Source organism: Coregonus clupeaformis, unplaced genomic scaffold (assembly GCF_020615455.1).
Source record: "Coregonus clupeaformis isolate EN_2021a unplaced genomic scaffold, ASM2061545v1 scaf1629, whole genome shotgun sequence".
Taxonomy (NCBI): domain Eukaryota; kingdom Metazoa; phylum Chordata; class Actinopteri; order Salmoniformes; family Salmonidae; genus Coregonus; species Coregonus clupeaformis.
The window spans coordinates 22420-45000 of record NW_025535083.1 but is presented as its reverse complement, the minus strand read 5'-3'; the positions used below and the strand labels follow the sequence as shown (position 1 = coordinate 45000).

General features: G+C 45.1%; 1 protein-coding gene across 1 annotated transcript in view; it reads right to left on the bottom strand.

The window, feature by feature from the left end:
• The window catches only part of otud4 (OTU deubiquitinase 4), a 51426-nt gene extending 32546 nt beyond the window's left edge, over positions 1–18880 (bottom strand). Inside the window, exons 1-13 of the mRNA XM_045218527.1 lie at positions 18307–18880; positions 17780–17863; positions 17082–17132; positions 16924–16970; positions 16770–16842; positions 16579–16660; positions 14918–15092; positions 12280–12331; positions 8253–8358; positions 5723–5787; positions 5527–5627; positions 5169–5278; positions 4509–4692 (exon numbers count right to left, since the gene is read on the bottom strand). Coding sequence (XP_045074462.1) covers positions 4509–4692; positions 5169–5278; positions 5527–5627; positions 5723–5787; positions 8253–8358; positions 12280–12331; positions 14918–15092; positions 16579–16660; positions 16770–16842; positions 16924–16970; positions 17082–17132; positions 17780–17863; positions 18307–18453 — 1277 coding nt within the window. The 5' untranslated portion in view covers positions 18454–18880. The remainder of the gene's footprint in view (positions 1–4508; positions 4693–5168; positions 5279–5526; positions 5628–5722; positions 5788–8252; positions 8359–12279; positions 12332–14917; positions 15093–16578; positions 16661–16769; positions 16843–16923; positions 16971–17081; positions 17133–17779; positions 17864–18306) is intronic.
• Between the last annotated feature and the right edge of the window lie 3701 nt (positions 18881–22581).

The following is a 22581-nucleotide window of genomic DNA, read 5'->3' as shown; positions in this document are numbered from 1 at the left end:
TTCTACCCCTACTATCCACTGATGGGACTTCTACCCCTACTATCCACTGATGGGACTTCTACCCCTACTATCCACTGATGGGACTTCTACCCCTACTATCCACCGATGGGACTTCTACCCCTACTATCCACCGATGGGACTTCTACCCCTACTATCCACCGATGGGACTTCTACCCCTACTATCCACCGATGGGACTTCTACCCCTACTATCCACTGATGGGACTTCTACCCCTACTATCCACTGATGGGACTTCTACCCCTACTATCCACTGATGGGACTTCTACCCCTACTATCCACCGATGGGACTTCTACCCCTACTATCCACCGATGGGACTTCTACCCCTACTATCCACCGATGGGACTTCTACCCCTACTATCCACCGATGGGACTTCTACCCCTACTATCCACCGATGGGACTTCTACCCCTACTATCCACCGATGGGACTTCTACCCCTACTATCCACTGATGGGACTTCTACCCCTACTATCCACTGATGGGACTTCTACCCCTACTATCCACTGATGGGACTTCTACCCCTACTATCCACTGATGGGACTTCTACCCCTACTATCCACCGATGGGACTTCTACCCCTACTATCCACCGATGGGACTTCTACCCCTACTATCCACTGATGGGACTTCTACCCCTACTATCCACCGATGGGACTTCTACCCCTACTATCCACTGATGGGACTTCTACCCCTACTATCCACCGATGGGACTTCTACCCCTACTATCCACTGATGGGACTTCTACCCCTACTATCCACTGATGGGACTTCTACCCCTACTATCCACTGATGGGACTTCTACCCCTACTAGACACTGATGGGACTTCTACCCCTACTAGACACTGATGGGACTTCTACCCCTACTATCCACTGATGGGACTTCTACCCCTACTATCCACTGATGGGACTTCTACCCCTACTATCCACTGATGGGACTTCTACCCCTACTAGCCACTGATGGGACTTCTACCCCTACTATCCACTGATGGGACTTCTACCCCTACTATCCACCGATGGGACTTCTACCCCTACTATCCACTGATGGGACTTCTACCCCTACTATCCACTGATGGGACTTCTACCCCTACTATCCACTGATGGGACTTCTACCCCTGCTATCCACTGATGGGACTTCTACCCCTACTATCCACTGATGGGACTTCTACCCCTACTATCCACTGATGGGACTTCTACCCCTACTATCCACTGATGGGACTTCTACCCCTACTATCCACTGATGGGACTTCTACCCCTACTATCCACTGATGGGACTTCTATCCAGACTGACCATTTAGTCACATTTTGAGACCCTTTGACTTAGCTGTGAAAGTAAAATGTTTAAATTGGTTGAATGGGTGTGAGCTGCACAAAAGTACTTTTTTTTTTTTTTTTTAAGCCTAAAACCCTGATCTGGTCAAACAGTAAAGTACATTATCCCGATGATTACTGTTTATGAAAGTGCCTGCCTGCATGGGCCTGCTGCGGTGTCGAGACAGACATTCTCTCCCCGTCTACGGGGGGATGTTCCTGGAGAAAAAAAGGTGTTCTGATGATATAACATTTTAAAAATCCAATTGCTGCCGTGACTTTGAGATACGGAGCGTGCAAAAATGATTACGCGCATTGCCACTGCGATTGCATAGGCCTCAGGTGGTAAATTAGCCCCAAATAAACTAGCCTGTGATTACAGTGCATAGAGATGCAGGCAAATTCATCAAAATAATATATACACACTACCGTTCAAAAGTTTGGGGTCACTTAGAAATGTCCTTGTTTTCCACGAAAACATACATGACATTAGTTTGAATATGAAATATAGCAAAATGAATAGGAAATGTAGTCATTGACAACGTTAGAAATAATGATTTTTAATTGAAATAATAAGTGTCCTTCAAACTTTGCTTTCGTCAAAGAATCCACCATTTGCAGCAATTACAGTCTTGCAAACCTTTGGCATTCTAGTTGTCAATTTGTTGAGGTAATCTGAAGAGATTTCACCCCATGCTTCCTGAAGCACCTCCCACAAGTTGGATTGGCTTGATGGGCACTTCTTACGTACCATACGGTCAAGCTGCTCCCACAACAGCTCAATAGGGTTGAGATCCGGTGACTGTGCTGGCCACTCCATTATAGACAGAATACCAGCTGACTGCTTCTTCCCTAAATAGTTCATGCATAGTTTGGAGCTGTGCTTTGGGTCATTGTCCTGTTGTAGGAGGAAATTGTCTCCAATCAAGCGCCGTCCACAGGGCATGGCGTTGCAAAATGGAGTGACAGCCTTCCTTCTTCAAGATCCCTTTTACCCTGTACAAATCTCCCACTTCACCACCACCAAAGCACCCCCAGACCATCACATTGCCTCCACCATGCTTGACAGATGGCATCAAGCACTCCTCAAGCATCTTTTCATTTGGTCTGCGTCTCACAAATGTTCTTCTTTGTGATCAGATCACCTCTAACTTCGATTCGTCTGTCCATAACACTTTTTTCCAATCTTCCTCTGTCCAGTGTCTGTGTTCTTTTGCCCATCTTAATCTTTTCTTTTTATTGGCCAGTCTGAGATATGGCTTTTTCTTTGCAACTCTGCCTAGAAGGTCAGCATCCCGGAGTCGCCTCTTCACTGTTGACGTTGAGACTGGTGTTTTGCGGGTACTATTTAATGAAGCTGCCAGTTGAGGACCTGTGAGGCGTCTGTTTCTGAAACTAGACACTAATGTATTTGTCCTCTTGCTCAGTTGTGCACCGGGGCCTCCCACTCCTCTTTCTATTCTGGTTAGAGCCAGTTTGCGCTGTTCTGTGAAGGGAGTAGTCCACAGCGTTGTATGAGATCTTCAGTTTCTTGGCAATTTCTCGCATGGAATAGCCTTCATTTCTTAGAACAAGAATAGACTGACGAGTTTCAGAAGGAAGTTACTGGTTTCTGACCATTTTGAGACTGTAATCAAACCCACAATTGCTGATGCTCCAGATACAGTGGGGGAAAAAAGTATTTAGTCAGCCACCAATTGTGCAAGTTCTCCCACTTAAAAAGATGAGAGGCCTGTAATTTTCATCATAGGTACACATGAAAGTTCACATGCGCCAGTAGGTATTTCTGCCAAAAAAAATACATTTAGATAAAAACAATTATGTTTACATTAAAATGCAGCTCCTGTGAAGTAGACATACGCCTAGTTTCCTGAGGTCCCACAGTTGACAGTGCATGTCAGAGCAAAAACCATGCCATGAGGTCAAAGGAATTGTCCGTAGAGCTCTGAGACAGGATCGTGTCGAGGCACAGATCTGGGGAAGGGTGCCAAAACAGTTCTGCAGCATTGAAGGTCCCCAAGAACACAGTGGCCTCAATCATTCTTAAATGGAAGAAGTTTGGAACCACCAAGACTCTTCCTAGAGCTGTTCGCCCGGCCAAAATGAGCAATCGGGGGACAAGGGCCTTGGTCGGGGAGGTGACCAAGAACCCGATGGTCACTCTGACAGAGCTCCAGAGTTCCTCTGTGGAGATGGGAGAAACTTCCAGAAGGACAACCATCTCTGCAGCACTCCACCAATCAGGCCTTTATGATAGAGTGGCCAGACGGAAGCCACTCCTCAGTAAAAGGCACATGACAGCCCGCTTGGAGTTTGCCAAAAGACACCTAAAGACTCTCAGACCATGATAAACAAGATTCTCTGGTCTGATGAAATCAAGATTGAACTCTTTGGCCTGAATGCAAAGCGTCATGTCTGGGGGAAAATTGGCACCATCCCTACGGTGAAGCATTATGGTGGCAGCATCATGCTGTGGGGATGTTTTTCAGCGGCAGAGACTGGGAGACTAGTCAGGGTCGAGGGAAAGATGAACAGAGCAAAGTACAGAGAGATCCTTGATGAAAACCTGCTCCAGAGCGCTCAGGACCTCAGACTGGGGCGAAGATTCACCTTCCAACAGGACAACGACCCTAAGCACACAGCCAAGACAACGCAGGACTGGCTTCGGGACAAGTCTCTGAATGTCCTTGAGTGGCCCAGCCAGAGCCCGGACTTGAACCCAATCGAATATCTCTGGAGAGACCTGAACATAGCTGTGAAGCGACGCTCCCCATCCAACCTGACATAGCTTGAGAGGATCTGCAGAGAAGAATGGGAGAAACTCCCCAAATACAGGTGTGCCAAGCTTGTAGCGTCATACCCAAGAAGTCTCAATGCTGTTATCGCTGCGAAAGGTGCTTCAACAAAGTACTGAGTAAAGAGTCTGAATACTTATTTTTAATAAATTAGCAAAAATGTATAAAAACCTGTTTTTGCTTTGTCATTATGGGGTATTGTGTCAAGATTGATGAGGGGAAAAAACAATTTAAAACATTTCAGAATAAGGCTGTAACGTAACAAAATGTGGAAAAAGTCAAGGGGTCTGAATACTTTCCGAATGCACTGTAACTCTCTACTGCAGCTAGTGGTTGGTTTTTTCCATCTAAGATCGGTGTAAAAGTTTAGTATTGGGGTCCAGACAAACCTGGGGTTGAGGTGGGGGGTGCTCCTGACCCCTCCCTCCTCTACGGTGGCCTGTGGGGGCCAAGAGTGCTGCTTGTGGACGCCACGCCCAACGCTGTGGGAGGGGCCTTTTGCCTGAGAGACAGGCAGCGTTTCCGACGGCGAAGGATTCCCTGACCTCCTCCCTCCTCCCCTGCCCTCCCACTCTGGGGGAGAGACGAGAGAGAAGGAGGAGAGAGAGAGAGAGAGAGAGAGAGAGAGAGAGACAGAGAGAGAGAGAGAGAAAAAAAAAGAGAGAGAGAGAGAGAGAGAGAGAGAGAGAGAGAGAGAGAGAGAGAGAGAGAGAAAACAGAGACAGAGAGAGAGAGAGAGAGAGAGAGAGAGAGAGAGAGAGAGAGAGAGAGAGAGAGAGAGAGAGAGAGAGACAGACAGAGAGAAGAGTTGAAGTTTTCAACTGTTGTACAACAGAACACAGCTCATTCTAAAACAAATATATTCTAGAACACAAGAGAGATCGATCAAAGACTGATTGCAGGAAAAAGATGATTATCTTTAAATAAATAAAAGTTATTCATGAACACTGTTGGGACGATGCAAGAGGTTTCAAAGTTAGTGGCTAGGGGACATGTTTAAGGCACTTACCAAAGACTAGGGGTCTAGGGGACAGGTGTAGGGTCCTTACCAGGGTGTGGAGTGGAGACGTTGTTCAGTCTCTTTCCGTCTCGGGTCACCGTGCTCCAGGACGTCGTCTCGTCTGTGGGGGGCCGCAGATTCCAGAGGGATACAGAGCGTCTGGACACATTCACACACACGATAAAACATGACAGGGTTAAGCCCAGAACAACTATAAAACATGACAGGGTAAAGCCCAGAACAACGATAAAACATGACAGGGTAAAGCCCAGAACAACGATAAAACATGACAGGGTAAAGCCCAGAACAACTATAAAACATGACAGGGTAAAGCCCAGAACAACTATAAAACATGACAGGGTAAAGCAGAGAACAAAAATCCTATAAAAAGGAGAGAGATGACCTACTTCCTGCCCAGTTCCTCTATGAAGACAGTGACGGGCCCGTTGTCAGGCGACACTTCCTGGATGTAGGCGCCATAGTAACGCCCACCGTTGTCAAGGCGAACCTAGAGGGGGCGGGGCAGAACAACTACACTATCAGAGAGCATCCACACAAAACACAGTCAGTGGAGTGAAGACCTCTCACACACACACACCGTACCTTGCACTTGTCTCCCACGGTGTACTGCATCCCAGCAGCGATGCAGAAATCCAGCTTTTGCTGAGCTGAAACAGGAAATAACCAAGTTAGAACAGGTGAACAAAATCCCCATGACACCACCACTCAATACAAACACAGGTACCAAGGTTATTATAGTAAATGAAAACTGAAACTAAAATAAACTAAAATGGAAAAACTATTCAGCCAAATAAAAACAAACTATACTGAAACTATCTTTGACTGCAAAACTAACTCAAATAAAAACCACCATTTTTTTCCTAGCGTCTGAATCCGGCAGGTAAATGCTGCCAGTAGATGGCGATATTTCAAATAGGCCTAGCTATCCCGCTATCACTAGCTAACAGGGATGAAATCCGAGGGCGTCCACTGAGCGTAACTGGGCCAGGCTTGAGCAGCTGGTGAAGTCGCAGGAGCCGTTCGCAAATCCACACCGACCAAACTTCAAAACTAACAGCCAATCGCCTGTCTGATGTGGTGCCGTGCCTTCTCACCCTTGAGGCACACTTGCATTCAAACTACTGTTGCAAAACAGTTGGCACAGGTCCTCCTGAAGGTCACTGCGTGAGCGCTTCGCATGCATACTGAATCCCCTTGCAGCCAACTTCCAAGTGTGTCTCTGGCACTTCCCATAAGAGAGATGGAGCCACTGATCAGAGAAGCAAAAGTATTTTGTACTTCAGCAAATCAGAGAGTACAGCCGTGGCGCAGAAGGACCCCAGGAAGATGCCAGAACGATGAATCCAGCAAGCATCTCGACCACAGTCCTTCAGAAATATAGCTTCCTCGCATCAAAGATAGTGTCCGAGGTCACTGTCCAGCCGGAGGGTCAACCAGCCCCGTGTGAGCTGTGGAAATACCCGGAAGAGGTAAAGGGAGGCATGTTGACCGAGTTGTTTATCCAAAGCGGTGCCTTGTCACACTGGATCTGTTTTCTACCACCGCGCCCCAAGCGTTCGTGGAGAGAATATTCTGTGTCTGTGGACAACTTGTCATCAGGCTTGAGAAACCGAACGACCACCTCTCTGGAATGCAGTCTCTTAAATAATACACCAGAAAATCATGTTTGGTTGAACAGAAATGTGCACACACACACACACACACAAAACTGTTAAACTGAAAGATTTGTGAAGAATTGTTGTATTGCAGCCGTTTTTCTGAACCCTTTTTGAAGGGGTTAGTCAGTGATACATGTTTAATATTACATAAACACAACATGTCATGACCGTAAACTGACAACTGAATTTCAAATAAAAACAGAATAGAAATAAAAAGTAATATTAAATCACTAAACTACACTATATTGCCCAAAGTATGTGGTCACCCCTTCAAATTAGTGGATTCAGCTATTTCAGCCACACCCGTTGCTGGCAGGTGTATAAAATCGAGCACACAGCCATGCAATCTCCATAGACAAACATTGGCAGTAGAATGGCCCGTACTGAAGAGCTCAGTGACTTTCAACGTGGCACCGTCATAGGATGCCACCTTTCCAACAAGTCAGTTTGTCAAATTTCTGCCCTGCTAGAGCTGCCCCGGTCAACTGTAAGGGCTGTTATTGTGAAGTGGAAACGTCTAGAAGCAACAACGGCTCAGCCGCGAAGTGGTAGGTCACACAAGCTCACAGAACGGGACCGCCGAGTGCTGAGGCGCGTAGAAATCGCCTGTCCTCCGTTGCAACACTCACTACAGAGTTCCAATCTGCCTCTGGAAGCAACGTCAGCACAAGAACTGTTCGTCGGGAGCTTCATGAAATGGGTTTCCATGGCAGAGGAGCCGCACACAAGCCTAAGATCACCATGTGCAATGCCAAGCGTCGGCTGGAGTGGTGTAAAGCTCGCCGCCATTGGAATCTGGAGCAGTGTAAACGCGTTTATCTGGAGTAATGAATCACGCTTCACCATCTGGCAGTCCGACGGACGAATCTGGTTTCGGCAGATGCCATGAAAACACTACCTGCCCCAATGCATAGTGCCAACTGTAAAGCTTGGTGGAGGAGGAATAATGGTCTGGGGCTGTTTTTCATGGTTCGGGCTAGGCCCCTTAGTTCCAGTGAAGGGAAATCTTAACGCTACAGCATACAATGACGTTCTAGACGATTCTGTGCTTCCAACTTTGTTGCAACAGTTTGGGGAAGGCCCTTTCCTGTTTCAGCATGACAATGCCCCCGAGCACAAAGCGAGGTCCATTCAGATATGGTTTGTCGAGATCGGTGTGGAAGAACTTGACTGGCCTGCACAGAGCCCTTACCTCAACCCCATCTAACACCTTTGGGATGAATTGGAACGCCGACTGCGAGCCGGGCCTAATCGCCCAACATCAGTGCCCGACCTCACTAAATGCTCTTGTGGCTGAATGGAAGCAAGTCCCCGCAGCAATGTTCCAACATCTAGTGCAAAGCCTTCCCAGAAGAGTGGAGGCTGTTATAGCAGCAAAGACCAACTCTTTTAAATGATCGAATCCTTCTTGATGTAATTGGATTTGGATTAAAATAAAGTATTTTAAAATGTACCTCTCTTGGACTTCACCCAGACATCGTACTCTGTGTTTCTGTAGAGAAAGGGGTTGAGAGAACGTCTGACCCTGTTGGAGAGGGGTTGGCCTCTACCTCCTCCACTCTGAAACACACACAGAAATAACCAATCAATAAGCAACCAATAACCAATCAATAAGCAACCAATAACCAATCAATAAGCAACCAATAACTAGAGATGTGACAAATTGACAATTCTGCTTAACATTTAAACTGCCATTAAAAAAAAAAAAATACCATTGGCAATCAAAGTCTGTATCTCTCAACGGAATGCTGTATTTCGTAATTTCTTGCAACTGAAGTAAAACGGGGCCTATCATCAATGAAGAGGCTAGGATTTATTTTATATATACACAGCACCAGTCAAAAGTTTGGACACCTACTCATTCCAAGGTTTTTCTTTATTTTGACTATTTTTTGCATTGTAGAATAATATTGAAGACATCAAAACTATGAAATAACCAGCTTTATGGAGGTAGTCACCTGGAATGCATTTCAATTAACAGGTGTGTTAATATTGAGGAAAACTAGACTCCCTGCGGACCTGGCATCTTTTCACTCCCTCCTCTCTACATTTTCTTCATCTGTTTCTGCTGCTAAGGCCACTTTCTACCACTCTAAATTCCAAGCATCTGCCTCTAACCCTAGGAAGCTCTTTGCCACCTTCTCCTCCCTGCTGAATCCTCCTCCTATCCCCCTCCCTCTCTGTGGATGACTTCGTCAACCATTTTGAAAAGAAGGTTGACGACATCCGATCCTCATTTATTAAGTCAAATGACACCACTGGTCCTGCTCACACTGCCCTACCCTATGCTTTGACTTCTTTCTCCCCTCTCTCTCCAGATAAAATCTTGCGACATGTGACGGCCAGCCGCCCAACAACCTGCCCGCTTGACCCTATCCCCTCCTCTCTTCTCCATACCATTTCCGGAGACCTTCTTCCTTACCTCACCTCGCTCATCAACTCATCCTTGACCGCTGGCTATGTCCCTTCCGTCTTCAAGGGAGCGAGAGTTGCACCCCTCCTCAAAAAACCTACACTCGATCCCTCCGATGTCAACAACTACAGACCAATATCCCTTCTTTCTTTTCTCTCCAAAACTCTTGAGCGTGCCGTCTTTAGCCAACTCTCTTGCTATCTCTCTCAGAATGACCTTCTTGATCCAAACCAGTCAGGTTTCAAGACTGGTCATTCAACTGAGACTGCTCTTCTCTGTGTCACGGAGGCTCTCCACACTGCTAAAGCTAACTCTCTCTCCTCTGCTCTTGTCCTTCTAGACCTGTCTGCTGCCTTTGATACTGTGAACCATCAGATCCTCCTCTCCACCCTCTCCGAGTTGGGCATCTCCGGCAAGGCTCACTCCTGGATTGCGTCCTACCTGACAGGTCGCTCCTACCAAGTGGCGTGTCGAGAATCTGTCTCCACACCACGTGCTTTCACCACTGGTGTCCCCCAGGGCTCAGTTCTAGGCCCTCTCCTATTCTAGCTATACACCAAGTCACTTGGCTCTGTCATATCCTCACATGGCCTCTCCCATCATTGCTACGCAGACGACACACAACTAATCTTCTCCTTTCCCCCTTCTGATAACCAGGTGGCGAATCGCATCTCTGCATGTCTGGCAGACATATCAGTGTGGATGACGGATCACCACCTCAAACTGAACCTCGGCAAGACAGAGCTGCTCTTCCTCCCGGGGAAGGACTGCCCGTTCCATGATCTCGCCATCACGGTTGACAACTCCGTTGTGTCCTGCTCCCAGAGTGCAAAGAGCCTTGGCGTGACCCTGGACAACACCCTGTCGTTCTCCGCTAACATCAAGGCGGTGAACCGATCCTGTAGGTTCATGCTCTACAACATTCTGAGAGTACGACCCTGCCTTACACAGGAAGCGGCACAGGTCCTATTCCAGGCACTTGTCATATCCCGTCTGGATTACTGCAACTCGCTGTTGGCTGGGCTCCCTGCCTGTGCCATTAAACCCCTACAACTCATCCAGAATGCCACAGCCCATCTGTTGTTCAACCTTCCCAAGTTCTCTCACGTCACCCCGCTCCTCCGCACACTCCACTGGCTTCCAGTTGAGACTCGCATCTGCTACAAGACCATGGTGCTTGCCTACAGAGCTGTGAGGGGAATGGCACCTCCTTACCTTCAGGCTCTGATCAGTACCTACACCCAAACGAGGGCATTGCATTCATCCACCTCTGGCCTGCTGGGCCCCCTACCTCTGCGGAAGCACAGTTCCCGCTCAGCCCAGTGAAAACTGTTCGCTGCTCTGGCACCCCAATGGTGGAACAAGCTCCCTCACGACGCCAGGACAGCGGAGTCACTCACCACCTTCCGGAGACACTTGAAACCCGACCTCTTTAAGGTGGTTATCCCACTGGCTATAAGGTGAATGCACCAATTTGTAAGTCGCTCTGGATAAGAGCGTCTGCTAAATGACGTAAATGTAAACGTTTGAGCCAATCAGGTGTGTTGTGACAAGGTAGGGGTGGTATAGCCCTATTTGGTAAAATACCAAGTCCATATTATGGCAAGAACAGCTCAAATAAGCAAAGAGAAACGACAGTCCATCATTACTTTAAGACATGAAGGTCAGTCAATCCGGAAAATTTCAAGAATTTAGAACGTTTCTTCAAGTGCAGTCGCAAAAACCATCAAGCGCTATGATGAAACTGGCTCTCATGAGGACCGCCACAGGAAAGGAAGACCCAGAGTTACCTCTGCTGCAGAGTTAACTGTATCTCAGATTGCAGCCCAAATAAATGCTTCACAGAGTTCATGTAACAGACACATCTCAACATCAACTGTTCAGAGGAGACTCCGTGAATCAGGCCTTCATGGTCAAATTGCTGCAAAGAAACCACTACTAAATGACACCAATAAGAAGAAGAGACTTGCTTGGGCCAAGAAACCTGAGCAATGGACATTAGACCGGTGGAAATCTGTCCTTTGGTCTGACAAATCCAAATGTGAGATTTTTGCAGAGTAGGTGAACGGATGATCTCTGCATGTGTGGTTCCCACCGTGAAGCATGGAGGTTTGCTGGTGACACGGTCAGTGATTTATTTAGAATTCAAGGCCCACTTAACCAGCATGGCTACCACAGCATTCTGCAGCGATACGCCATCCCATCTGGTTTGGGCTTAGTGGGACTATCATTTGTTTTTAAAAAGGACAATGACCCAAGACACACCTCCAGGCTGTGTAAGGGCTATTTTACCAAGAAGGAGAGTGATGGAGTGCTGCATCAGATGACCTGGCCTCCACAATCACCCGACCTCAACCCAATTGGGATGGTTTGGGATGAGTTGGACCTCAGAGTGAAGGAAAAGCAGCCAACAAGTGCTCAGCATATGTGGGAACTCCTTCAAGACTGTTGGAAAATATTTCCTCATGAAGCTGGTTGAGAGAATGCCAAGAGTGTGCAAAGCTGTCATCAAGGCAAAGGGTGGCTACTTTGAAGAATCTCAAATATATTTTGATTTGTTTAACACTTTCTTGGTTACTACATGATTCCATATGTGTTATTTCATAGTTTTGATGTCTTCACTATTATTCTACAATGTAGAAAAGAGTAAAAAAATAAAGAAAAAGCCTGGAATGAGTTGGTGTGTCCAAACTTTTGACTGGTACTGTATATATATATAAAAAATATGTACTTTTACCCCCTTTTCTCCTTAATTTTGTGATATCAAATTGGTAGTTACAGTCTTGTCCCATCGCTACAACTCCCCTACGGACTCGGGAGAAGCGAAAATGTTTTTCCCATTAGGGATGTTTCTTAACGTTAAGGATCCCAATTTCATTTATAAACGTTTAAAACATTCACACCCCTACCAATAAATACCTAATAACATATCCGTCAATTACAAATCAATAACAGATCAATAACACAATAACAGAGATCAATAACCAATCAATAACCCAATAAGAGAGCGCAATACTTGTAGAAAAAGAGAAAGTAGAAACTCTACTGTGTGTGTGTGCTATAGTTACCTTAGTGGTGTGCCCCCTGTGGGCTGCAGGTCCAGCTGGTCCATCCTGGCTCCTGTGGATCACACCGACGTAAAGTCATCTTTCCGACTTTTCGGGTTTCCGTTAGGAAATTGCGGTGCCGGACATTTAACCGGCAGCATTTTAAAATTTAACGGACATTTGAGAAATTTACCGGACCCATTTGCTTAACCTCATTAGGGCGTTCAGATATGAATATAGTAAATCATATTAACAGAACGTGCAAAAATCGAGGATGCAACGATGTGCGCGTCCTTCTTACCAAATTCTGATGTGCACTTTGAAGATGTTAGAATAACTGTTTACATTTACTATTTAATAATAATAATAATAATAATAAACTGAACAAAAAATATAAACGCAACATGTGAAGTGTCGGTACAATGTTTCATGAGCTGAAATATAAGATCCCAGAAATTTTCCACATGCACAAAAAAAGCTTATTTCTCTCAAATCTTGTGCACAAATTTGTTTACATCCCTGTTGGTGAGCATTTCTCCTTTGCCAAGATAGTGCATCCACCTGACAGGTGTGGCATATCAAGAAGCTGATTAAACAGCGTGATCATTACACAGGTGCACCTTGTGCTGGGGACAATAAAAGATCTCTCAAGTTGAGGGAGCGCTCTACCATAAGCCGCCTCCAACGTCGTTTTAAGAGAATTTGGCAGAACGTCCAACCGGCCTCACAACCGCAGATCACATGTAACCACGCCAGCCCAGCACCTCCACATCCAGCTTCGTCACCTGCGGGATCGTCTGAGACCAGCCACCCGGACAGCTGATGAAAACTGTTTTTTTTACAACCGAATAATTTCTGCACCAACTGTCAGAAACCGTCTCAGGGAAGCTCATCTGCGTGCTCGTCGTTTTGAGTTTATATTTTTGTTCGGTGTACTTTTCCCTCAGCCAACAAGACGAGTAACGAACAGCAAAATCACTTGCCTACAGTGGGGGAAAAAAGTATTTAGTCAGCCACCAATTGTGCAAGTTCTCCCAATTAAAAAGATGAGAGAGGCCTGTAATTTTCATCATAGGTACACGTCAACTATGACAGACAAAATGAGAAAAGAAATTCCAGAAAATCACATTGTATGATTTTTAATGAATTTATTTGCAAATTATGGTGGAACTTGCACAATTGGTGGCTGACTAAATACTTTTTTTCCCCCACTGTATGTCAATCTACTATTCCCCCGTAGTAGGAAAGCTCACCTATTTATTGGTCAGATTGTCAAGAAAATAAATAGCCTTTCCCAAACAGACTCTGGGACAGTTGTGGGAAAATAGATCCCAAATTAATACAACCAGTTAAGCTACATTTTTTTTTTTTTTAAGCAATAAGTCTGATGCAAGAGATCAGAATTTTTTTGCTTAAAAATGTTGATAAACTCTTAATTATTTCACATTTCACATGTTCGTTCCATAATGCAATTAGCGGGGAAACACTTGTCAAAAAGGCATGCGAGCGGTTTCACGTGAGAGATGAAAGTATCCACTAGAAATTTTGAAAGGGGAGCTCTAACATGCACCAATTTGTATGTTTCTGTAATTGAAATCTGTGCGTCTACGTCAAAACATTTTATTTTATGTCTTTAAATTGTTACAGTATATCTGATATTTGTCTCAAACATTGCTGCAGTCTTGGTTAGACCAGGTCTCTCTTGAAAAAATAGATTTGATCTCAATGAGACTAAGGTTAAATTAAAACATTTTTTAAAAAATGACTAGGATTGTGCCTTTTGCACAACGGACAACGAAAGAAAGTTGATATAAAATAATTGGTCTGAATTTCGCTAGGCCACTTTGAAGCAAGGTAAAACATGCCTCATAATATGTAGTAAAATGTTCAGGTTTCAAACAATTTAAGTATATGTTTTCAAAATGCATACTGCCTCCAGCTCGTTGCAGAGTGGATGGCGCTGTCTTCTATATGCTGCAGCAGCTGACAGATGTTCCACTCAAAGTCTCTGTATCTGCTTTACGCGTCGCGATAAATAAGATACGTAACGAATATACTGTAAAGGCGCCAATTTAATTCCACAAAAATTATACAAATTAACCTATAGACCGATAAGCATGACCAGTTAAATGTATTTCCACCGACTGGCGTTTCCACCGACTGGCGTTTCCACCGACTGGCGTTTCCACCAATCAAGAGGCTAAAAAACATTATTTCGCGATGGGATTTGGTCTTCCTCTTCTTCCGGACAATTGGCAAGCGGCAAATTTCACCGGCCGGAAGCCGGCTATTACCAGCTGACTGAAACTCTGATTCCCGTCTAATGGTTAAAAGGGATCGTTCATCCACATTACAAAATGACATATTGGTTTCCTTACCTGGTTTCCCGTCTATGGACGAGGTATGAAAGCAACCCATGTTCTGGTTTTGTTTACCTGGCCACTGTTTCAAATGCTAACTTTTTAGCATTTGTGGCACAAATTCAATGCAAGTCAATGGTAACGATACAAGCATTTTCGCGTTTCACGTCCAAATCATCCCATCTAAAAAAAACGTAGCTAAAAATGGATTGTGTAACTCAATGAAGTCACTTCTAGATCATTTGGACATGGTACTATTGACTTGCATTGGATTAGGTTCGGTTCTGATCTGTCCCTACCAGAGAGCGTCCTCTCCCTCCACGTCCGACTCGTCGCTGCTACGACACTGCTCATTGTCCGGGTCGTCTTCTAGAAGGTTGTTACCACGGTTACCGGTACCGCCCTTCAGACTGGGAGCCACCACGGAACGCTCCGTGCCGCACACACGCTCATAGAGGAGCTCGTACAGGACGGCTGGAGAGAGAGACAGAGAGACAGAGAGAGAGAACACACAGGGACAGGGACAGGGACACAGGGACAGAGGGACAGGGACACAGGGACAGAGGGACAGGGATAGAGGGACACAGACACAGGGACACAGGGACAGAGGGACAGAGACAGAGGGACAGAGACACAGGGACACAGGGACAGGGACAGAGGGACAGGGACACAGACAGAGGGACAGAGACACAGGGACAGAGACACAGGGACAGAGACACAGGGACACAGGGACAGAGACAGAGACAGAGGGACAGAGGGACAGAGACACAGGGACACAGACACAGGGACAGAGACACAGGGACAGCCACACAGGGATAGAGACACAGGGACAGAGACAGACAGAGACAGGGAAAAGGACATACAGAGACCGGGACAGACAAAGAGACAGGGACAGAGAGACAACATCAGTAAAAGCAACCTTTTGACTGCCTTGGTATTCTGTTGATAGATAAACCTTTACCCCAACATATATTTCATGGCAAGAACTCAAGTATTTCCATTGATAGGAAGGTTGGGCTAAATGTATAGCATGGTAGCCTGGTTCATGACCTGTGGTCATTGACCATAAGAGTGGGCAATACGCACAATAGCACGGTAGACTGGTTCCAGATCTGTTTGTGGTCATTGACCACAGGAGCGGGCAATACAGCACAATCAGATCTGGAACCTGCCAATAGCATGGACCAATGCTGGTGAAATGACTAATCTGAACTCAGTGGCAGACAGAGGGCAGCGTACACACTGAAGGGGTTCCATTAATATTAATAGGGCTCCCGAGTGGCGCAGCGGTCTAAGGCACTGCATCTCAGTGTTTGAGGCGTCACTACAGACCCCCCTGGGTTCGATTCCAGGCTGTATCACAATCCGGCCGTGATTGGGAGTCCCATAGGGCGGCGCACAATCGTCCGGGTTTGGCCGGTGTAGGCCGTCATTGTAAATAAGAATGTGTTCTTAACTGACTTGCCTAGTTAAATAAAGGTAAAAAAAATATATATATATATATATATATATATATATATATATATAATGGGCGCCCGCGTAGGCATGTTTTGCACCCGCTGAAAGTTGATCGCATTCGATTTGGAATCGGGCTACCTCACGGGCGTGAGCCAGGTGCCCCGGTCTGTACGACAGCGAAGTTGGCTCAAAACAAAAATGACGTAATTAAGCACGTGGAGTAGCTAGTAGGATTCTGTGCCAAAAGTGATTGCTTTTGATAAAAAACGCATTCTCTGCGTTCCCAATGAAAACTATTTTGAAAATTCAAGCATATTTTATGGAAAAAATAGATGTTTCTGGACGATGCACCATGCTGCCTTGTTGACAACATGACCGAGCAGCGCAGATTAGTGTTGGATTTGAGAAGGGCGCTCCTCCCTCATCGCCTCGCCGGGCCGTACCCCGGGCAAGATTAATCGAACCCCCTCACTGTGTGTGTGTGTGTGTATTCTGAACTCACACTGGCAGAGGGCAGCATTCTTCACACGAGAGACGGGGTAGACGCTGTCGTAATGGTTCCCGTTCAGGAAGCACAGACGCACCTGACGGACACAAACACAAAACATTTGTCCTGGTCAAAAGTAGCAGTGCAGTGCACAGTATAGTAAATCAGGACGCCACCGTGTTGTAACACACCGTGGTTGTTTTTACCTTGTCATTAAAGCCGTTGTCAGTGATTTGAACAGGAGGTTTACCGGGGGTCTGGAAGATGATGAAATCACTCCTGTAATGACAATGCATTTAGAGAACGTAGACCGCGCTTTAGTCTCAGTAAATAACAACAAATAAACAAACAAACACTTACTTGTACATCAGAGCCAGTGCATTTATCTCCACCTCTCCCACCCAGTGCTGCAAAATATTTATAGGAATGAGTTACACAATAAAGAACTGCCTAAAGTACAGGAATTCATATTGGTTGGAAGTTACAGTGATGTGTTTTGACACTGATAACCACTTTACCTGAGGGTCCTCTAGTTTGATCAAGTACTCCTCAAAGTCTCCTTCTATGAACTGGAGGAGAGAGAGAAAGAGAGAGGGATGTAGAGAGAGAGAGGGAGGAGGGGTAGAGAGAGCAATATGGAGAGAGAGCAAGAGAGAGATATAGAGAGAGGGAGAGAGGGAGAGATGGAGAGGGAGGGAGAGATGGAGAGAGAGAGAGGGAGGGAGAGATGGAGAGAGAGAGAGGGAGGGAGAGATGGAGAGAGAGAGAGGATGGAGAGAGAGAGAGGGAGGAGAGAGAGATGGGAGGAGAGAGAGAGAGGGAGGGAGAGATGGAGAGAGAGAGAGGAGATGGAGAGAGAGAGAGGGAGGGAGAGAGATGGAGAGAGAGAGAGGGAGGGAGAGATGGAGAGAGAGAGAGGGATGGAGAGAGAGAGAGGGAGGGAGAGATGGAGAGAGAGAGAGGGAGGGAGAGATGGAGAGAGAGAGGAGAGAGAGAGAGAGGGAGAGAGAGATGGAGAGAGAGAGGGAGGGAGAGATGGAGAGAGAGAGGGAGGGAGAGATGGAGAGAAAGCGAGATTGAGATGGAGGGATGGAGAGAGATGAGAGAGAATGTCACTTCTAGCCAATACAATATAATAATAATAATAATAATAATATAACGCAATTGGTTTAAGTCGTTAGTTGTTTTGAGGCCTTCCAATTAACGAGATACTTACCGCCTCATAGTTATCCTTGTTCTTCTTTAGATACTGCACACAGGTGGCACGGACTTTGGTATGAAGGCTTTGACAGTGCAACACCTGAAAACCACACGAAAACCCATTCGAAAATAGTGCACCATACTAGCGAGAAAGCTACACGCTTGACAAGCTAGCTAGCGCGCTAACATAACTACCAAGACTGGACCAACACACTGATTGGCTAGCTGATTTGGTTAGCTACCTTAGCTAGCTAACAATCTAGTTTTTTTTTTAAACTGCCAAATTCACCAGGACCAAGTTGCCCTGGAAGTTTACGAAAAGTTGACATTGTTTTTATTAGTTGGGATTAAAGTTCAGAATGGTTGCATATAGAAATGATATTTTGTATCGACTTCAACGTGAGGATGAGTAGGGCGAGAACACTGTTGATGAGAGTCTGATCTTGGAAATGGCTACGAAGCTAAACTAGCTAGCTAGCCAAAAGCTATAATTAGCATGATTGACTTTTCTGACTTGTCGTGAGTAGTTAGCTTTCACTTTACCTGTTCAGCTACAGCCCGAAACAGACACGACCCATCTTTGGCTATTTTTTTCCGGTGAAACCCAATGGATTTCAAGTATTCGTCCATACATTTCTCCACACCTCTTTCGTCGATACTTTGCTGCATGTTTGGTTGACATCCGTCCATAGTTGGCTTAGCTTAGCTTAGCTTGTTGTGCGGTTGCGTCTTGAACGTCTCGCTAGAGGCACTCGCGTCAGTTAGCTCTCTGGCTAGTTTACTATTAGTCCCATTCGAGATGATCGATGAAACGAGGAAACCAATCTTTGGCAAATGACTTCTGTTTTGTTTCTGGAACCAAGGAAGCTTCAAGCTTTCGTTTTCACCAAAACATTACTTATACCCGATCTCATTATTTTTTCTTGACTGGACTGTCAACTAAAGACTAAGCAAGAAGTAGCTAGCGTGTGTTATGTTAGCATATGATTAGCTCGCTATCTAGTACAATTAAATATATGGCATAGCTAACACGCATCCCACACAGTAACTAAACCGATAGTTTCTATCTTAATCCACGATTGTTTAACAGCCTCCTCGCTGTCCCAATCTCACTGAAGTTTGGTAACTCGACTGGGAGTTGTAGGCAACACGCCCCTTCTGTGCACCCTGTCTGTGCGTAAGGGAGAGCGCCAAGAGAACTACATTACCCAACTTGCCCCACGCAGATTCACTTCTCTTTTCCAAACAAAAGTAACAAACGATAGCTAAAAGGTTTACAAATCAAATGGAAACATTTGATTTGCAACCTTGATTGTGATTCATGGTGAATTATCTCTCTATTTTTTTTTCAACACTAACAACTACTTTTGTTTAAAGTGGCACAATGTAATTCACAAGAGATATATGTACACATGTATATACAGCTCTGGAAATAATTAAGAGACCACTGCAAAAATATAAGTTTCTCTGGTTTTACTATTTATAGGTATGTGTTTGGGTGAAATTAACATTTTTGTTTTATTCTATAAACTACTGACAACATTTCTCCCAAATTCCAAATAAAAATAGTCATTTAGAGCATTTATTTGCAGAAAATGACAACTGGTCAAAATAACAAAAAAGATGCAGTGTTGTCAGACCTCGAATAATGCAAAGAAAATAAGTTCATGTTCATTTTTAAACAACACAATACTAATGTTTTAACTTAGGAAGAGTTCAGAAATCAATATTTGGAGCTCAGTTGGTAGAGCATGGCGTTTGCAACGCCAGGGTTGTGGGTTTGATTCCCACGGGGGGCCAGTATGAAAAAAATAAATAAAAATAATGTATGCACTCACTAACTGTAAGTCGCTCTGGATAAGAGCGTCTGCTAAAATGACTAAAATGTAAACGTAAAACAATTTTCAATCACAGCTTTCATGCGTCTTGGCATGCTCTCCACCAGTCTTTCACATCGATGTTGGGTGACTTTATGCCACTCCTGGCGCAAAAATTCAAGCAGCTCAGCTTTGTTTTATAGCTTGTGACCATCCATCTTTCTCTTGATCACATTCCAGAAGTTTTCAATGGGGTTCAGGTCTGGAGATTGGGCTGGCCATGACAGGGTCTTGATCTGGTGGTCCTCCATCCACACCTTGATTGACCTGGCTGTGTGGCATGGCGCATTGTCCTGCTGGAAAAACCAATCCTCAGAGTTGGGGAACAATGTCAGAGCAAAAGGAAGCAAGTTTTCATTCAGGACAACATTGTACGTGACTTGATTCATGCGTCCTTCACAAAGACAAATCTGCCCGATTCCAGCCTTGCTGAAGGACCCCCAGATCATCACCGATCCTCCACCAAATTTCACAGTGGGTGCGAGACACTGTGGCTTGTAGGCCTCTCCAGGTCTCCGTCTAACCATTAGACAACTAGGTGTTGGGCAAAGCTGAAAATTGGACTCATCAGAGAAGAAGACCTTACTCCAGTCCTCTACGGTCCAATCCTTATTGTATTTTGCAAACCTCAGCCTGGCTCTTCTTTGCTTCTCATTGATGAAGGGCTTTTTTTCTCTAGCTTTGCACGACTTCAGCCCTGCCCCTAGGAGCCTGTTTCGAGCTGCCCTCACCGTGCACTTCACCCCAGCTGCCGTTTGCCATTCTTTTTGTAGGTCACTTGATGTCATCCTACGGTTGTTGAGTGACATTCAAATGAGTTGGCGGTCATCCCGGTCAGTAGAGAGTCGTTTTTGCCCTCTGCCGGTCTGTAGCTTTGTTTTCCCCAATGTCTGCTGCTTGACCTTGTTCTTATGAACCGCCGTCTTTGAAATTTTAAGGATGGAAGCAACCTGACGCTCACTGTATCCCTCTGCCAGTAAAGCCAGAATTGAACTCTTCTTTTACTCACTCAAAACTTTCCTTTTCAACTCTTTTGGCATGGTCAATAGTTATTTTTTGATTAATATTACTTTTGAGGTACTATTAGCACTGTTTTTGCCATCCAGCTGGTCCTATTGCAAGAGGATAGTGATGACCACAGCAGTGGTTTTTATACTTTTCCTCGTTAAATAAGATTTGGTTCATGTGATCACCTAATCAGTACCTAATTCAGTAGAATGAGGTGTGCTTGTGTTGGAATTCAACAGACACTGGAATGGAATGGCTGTCATACATGTAGAGATGCTGATTTAAGAAAAATGTGCAGTGGTTTCTTAATTTTTTCCACAGCTGTATATATACAGTGGGGGAAAAAAGTATTTAGTCAGCCACCAATTGTGCAAGTTCTCCCACTTAAAAAGATGAGAGAGGCCTGTAATTTTCATCATAGGTACACGTCAACTATGACAGACAAAATTAGAATATAAATATCCAGAAAATCACATTGTAGGATTTTTTATGAATTTATTTGCAAATTATGGTGGAAAATAAGTATTTGGTCAATAACAAAAGTTTCTCAATACTTTGTTATATACCCTTTGTTGGCAATGACACAGGTCAAACGTTTTCTGTAAGTCTTCACAAGGTTTTCACACACTGTTGCTGGTATTTTGGCCCATTCCTCCATGCAGATCTCCTCTAGAGCAGTGATGTTTTGAGGCTGTTGCTGGGCAACACGGACTTTCAACTCCCTCCAAAGATTTTCTATGGGGTTGAGATCTGGAGACTGGCTAGGCCACTCCAGGACCTTGAAATGCTTCTTACGAAGCCACTCCTTCTTTGCCCGGGCGGTGTGTTTGGGATCATTGTCATGCTGAAAGACCCAGCCACGTTTCATCTTCAATGCCCTTGCTGATGGAAGGAGGTTTTCACTCAAAATCTCACGATACATGGCCCCATTCATTCTTTCCTTTACACGGATCAGTCGTCCTGGTCCCTTTGCAGAAAAACAGCTCCAAAGCATGATGTTTCCACCCCCATGCTTCACAGTAGATATGGTGTTCTTTGGATGCAACTCAGCATTCTTTGTCCTCCAAACACGACGAGTTGAGTTTTTACCAAAATGTTCTATTTTGGTTTCATCTGACCATATGACATTCTCCCAATCCTCTTCTGGATCATCCAAATGCACTCTAGCAAACTTCAGACGGGCCTGGACATGTACTGGCTTAAGCAGGGGGACACGTCTGGCACTGCAGGATTTGAGTCCCTGGCGGCGTAGTGTGTTACTGATGGTAGGCTTTGTTACTTTGGTCCCAACTCTCTGCAGGTCATTCACTAGGTCCCCCCGTGTGGTTCTGGGATTTTTGCTCACCGTTCTTGTGATCATTTTGACCCCACGGGGTGAGATCTTGCGTGGAGCCCCAGATCAAGGGAGATTATCAGTGGTCTTGTATGTCTTCCATTTCCTAATAATTGCTCCCACATTTGATTTCTTCAAACCAAGCTGCTTACCTATTGCAGATTCAGTCTTCCCAGCCTGGTGCAGGTCTACAATTTTGTTTCTGGTGTCCTTTGACAGCTCTTTGGTCTTGGCCATAGTGGAGTTTGGAGTGTGACTGTTTGAGGTTGTGGACAGGTGTCTTTTATACTGATAACAAGTTCAAACAGGTGCCATTAATACAGGTAATGAGTGGAGGACAGAGGAGCCTCTTAAAGAAGTTGTTACAGGTCTGTGAGAGCCAGAAATCTTGCTTGTTTGTAGGTGACCAAATATTTATTTTCCACCATAATTTGCAAATTAATTCATTAAAAATCCTACAATGTGATTTTCTGGATTTTTTTTCCTCAATTTGTCTGTCATAGTTGACGTGTACCTATGATGAAAATTCATCTTTTTAAGTGGGAGAACTTGCACAATTGGTGGCTGACTAAATACTTTTTTTTCCCACTGTGTATATAT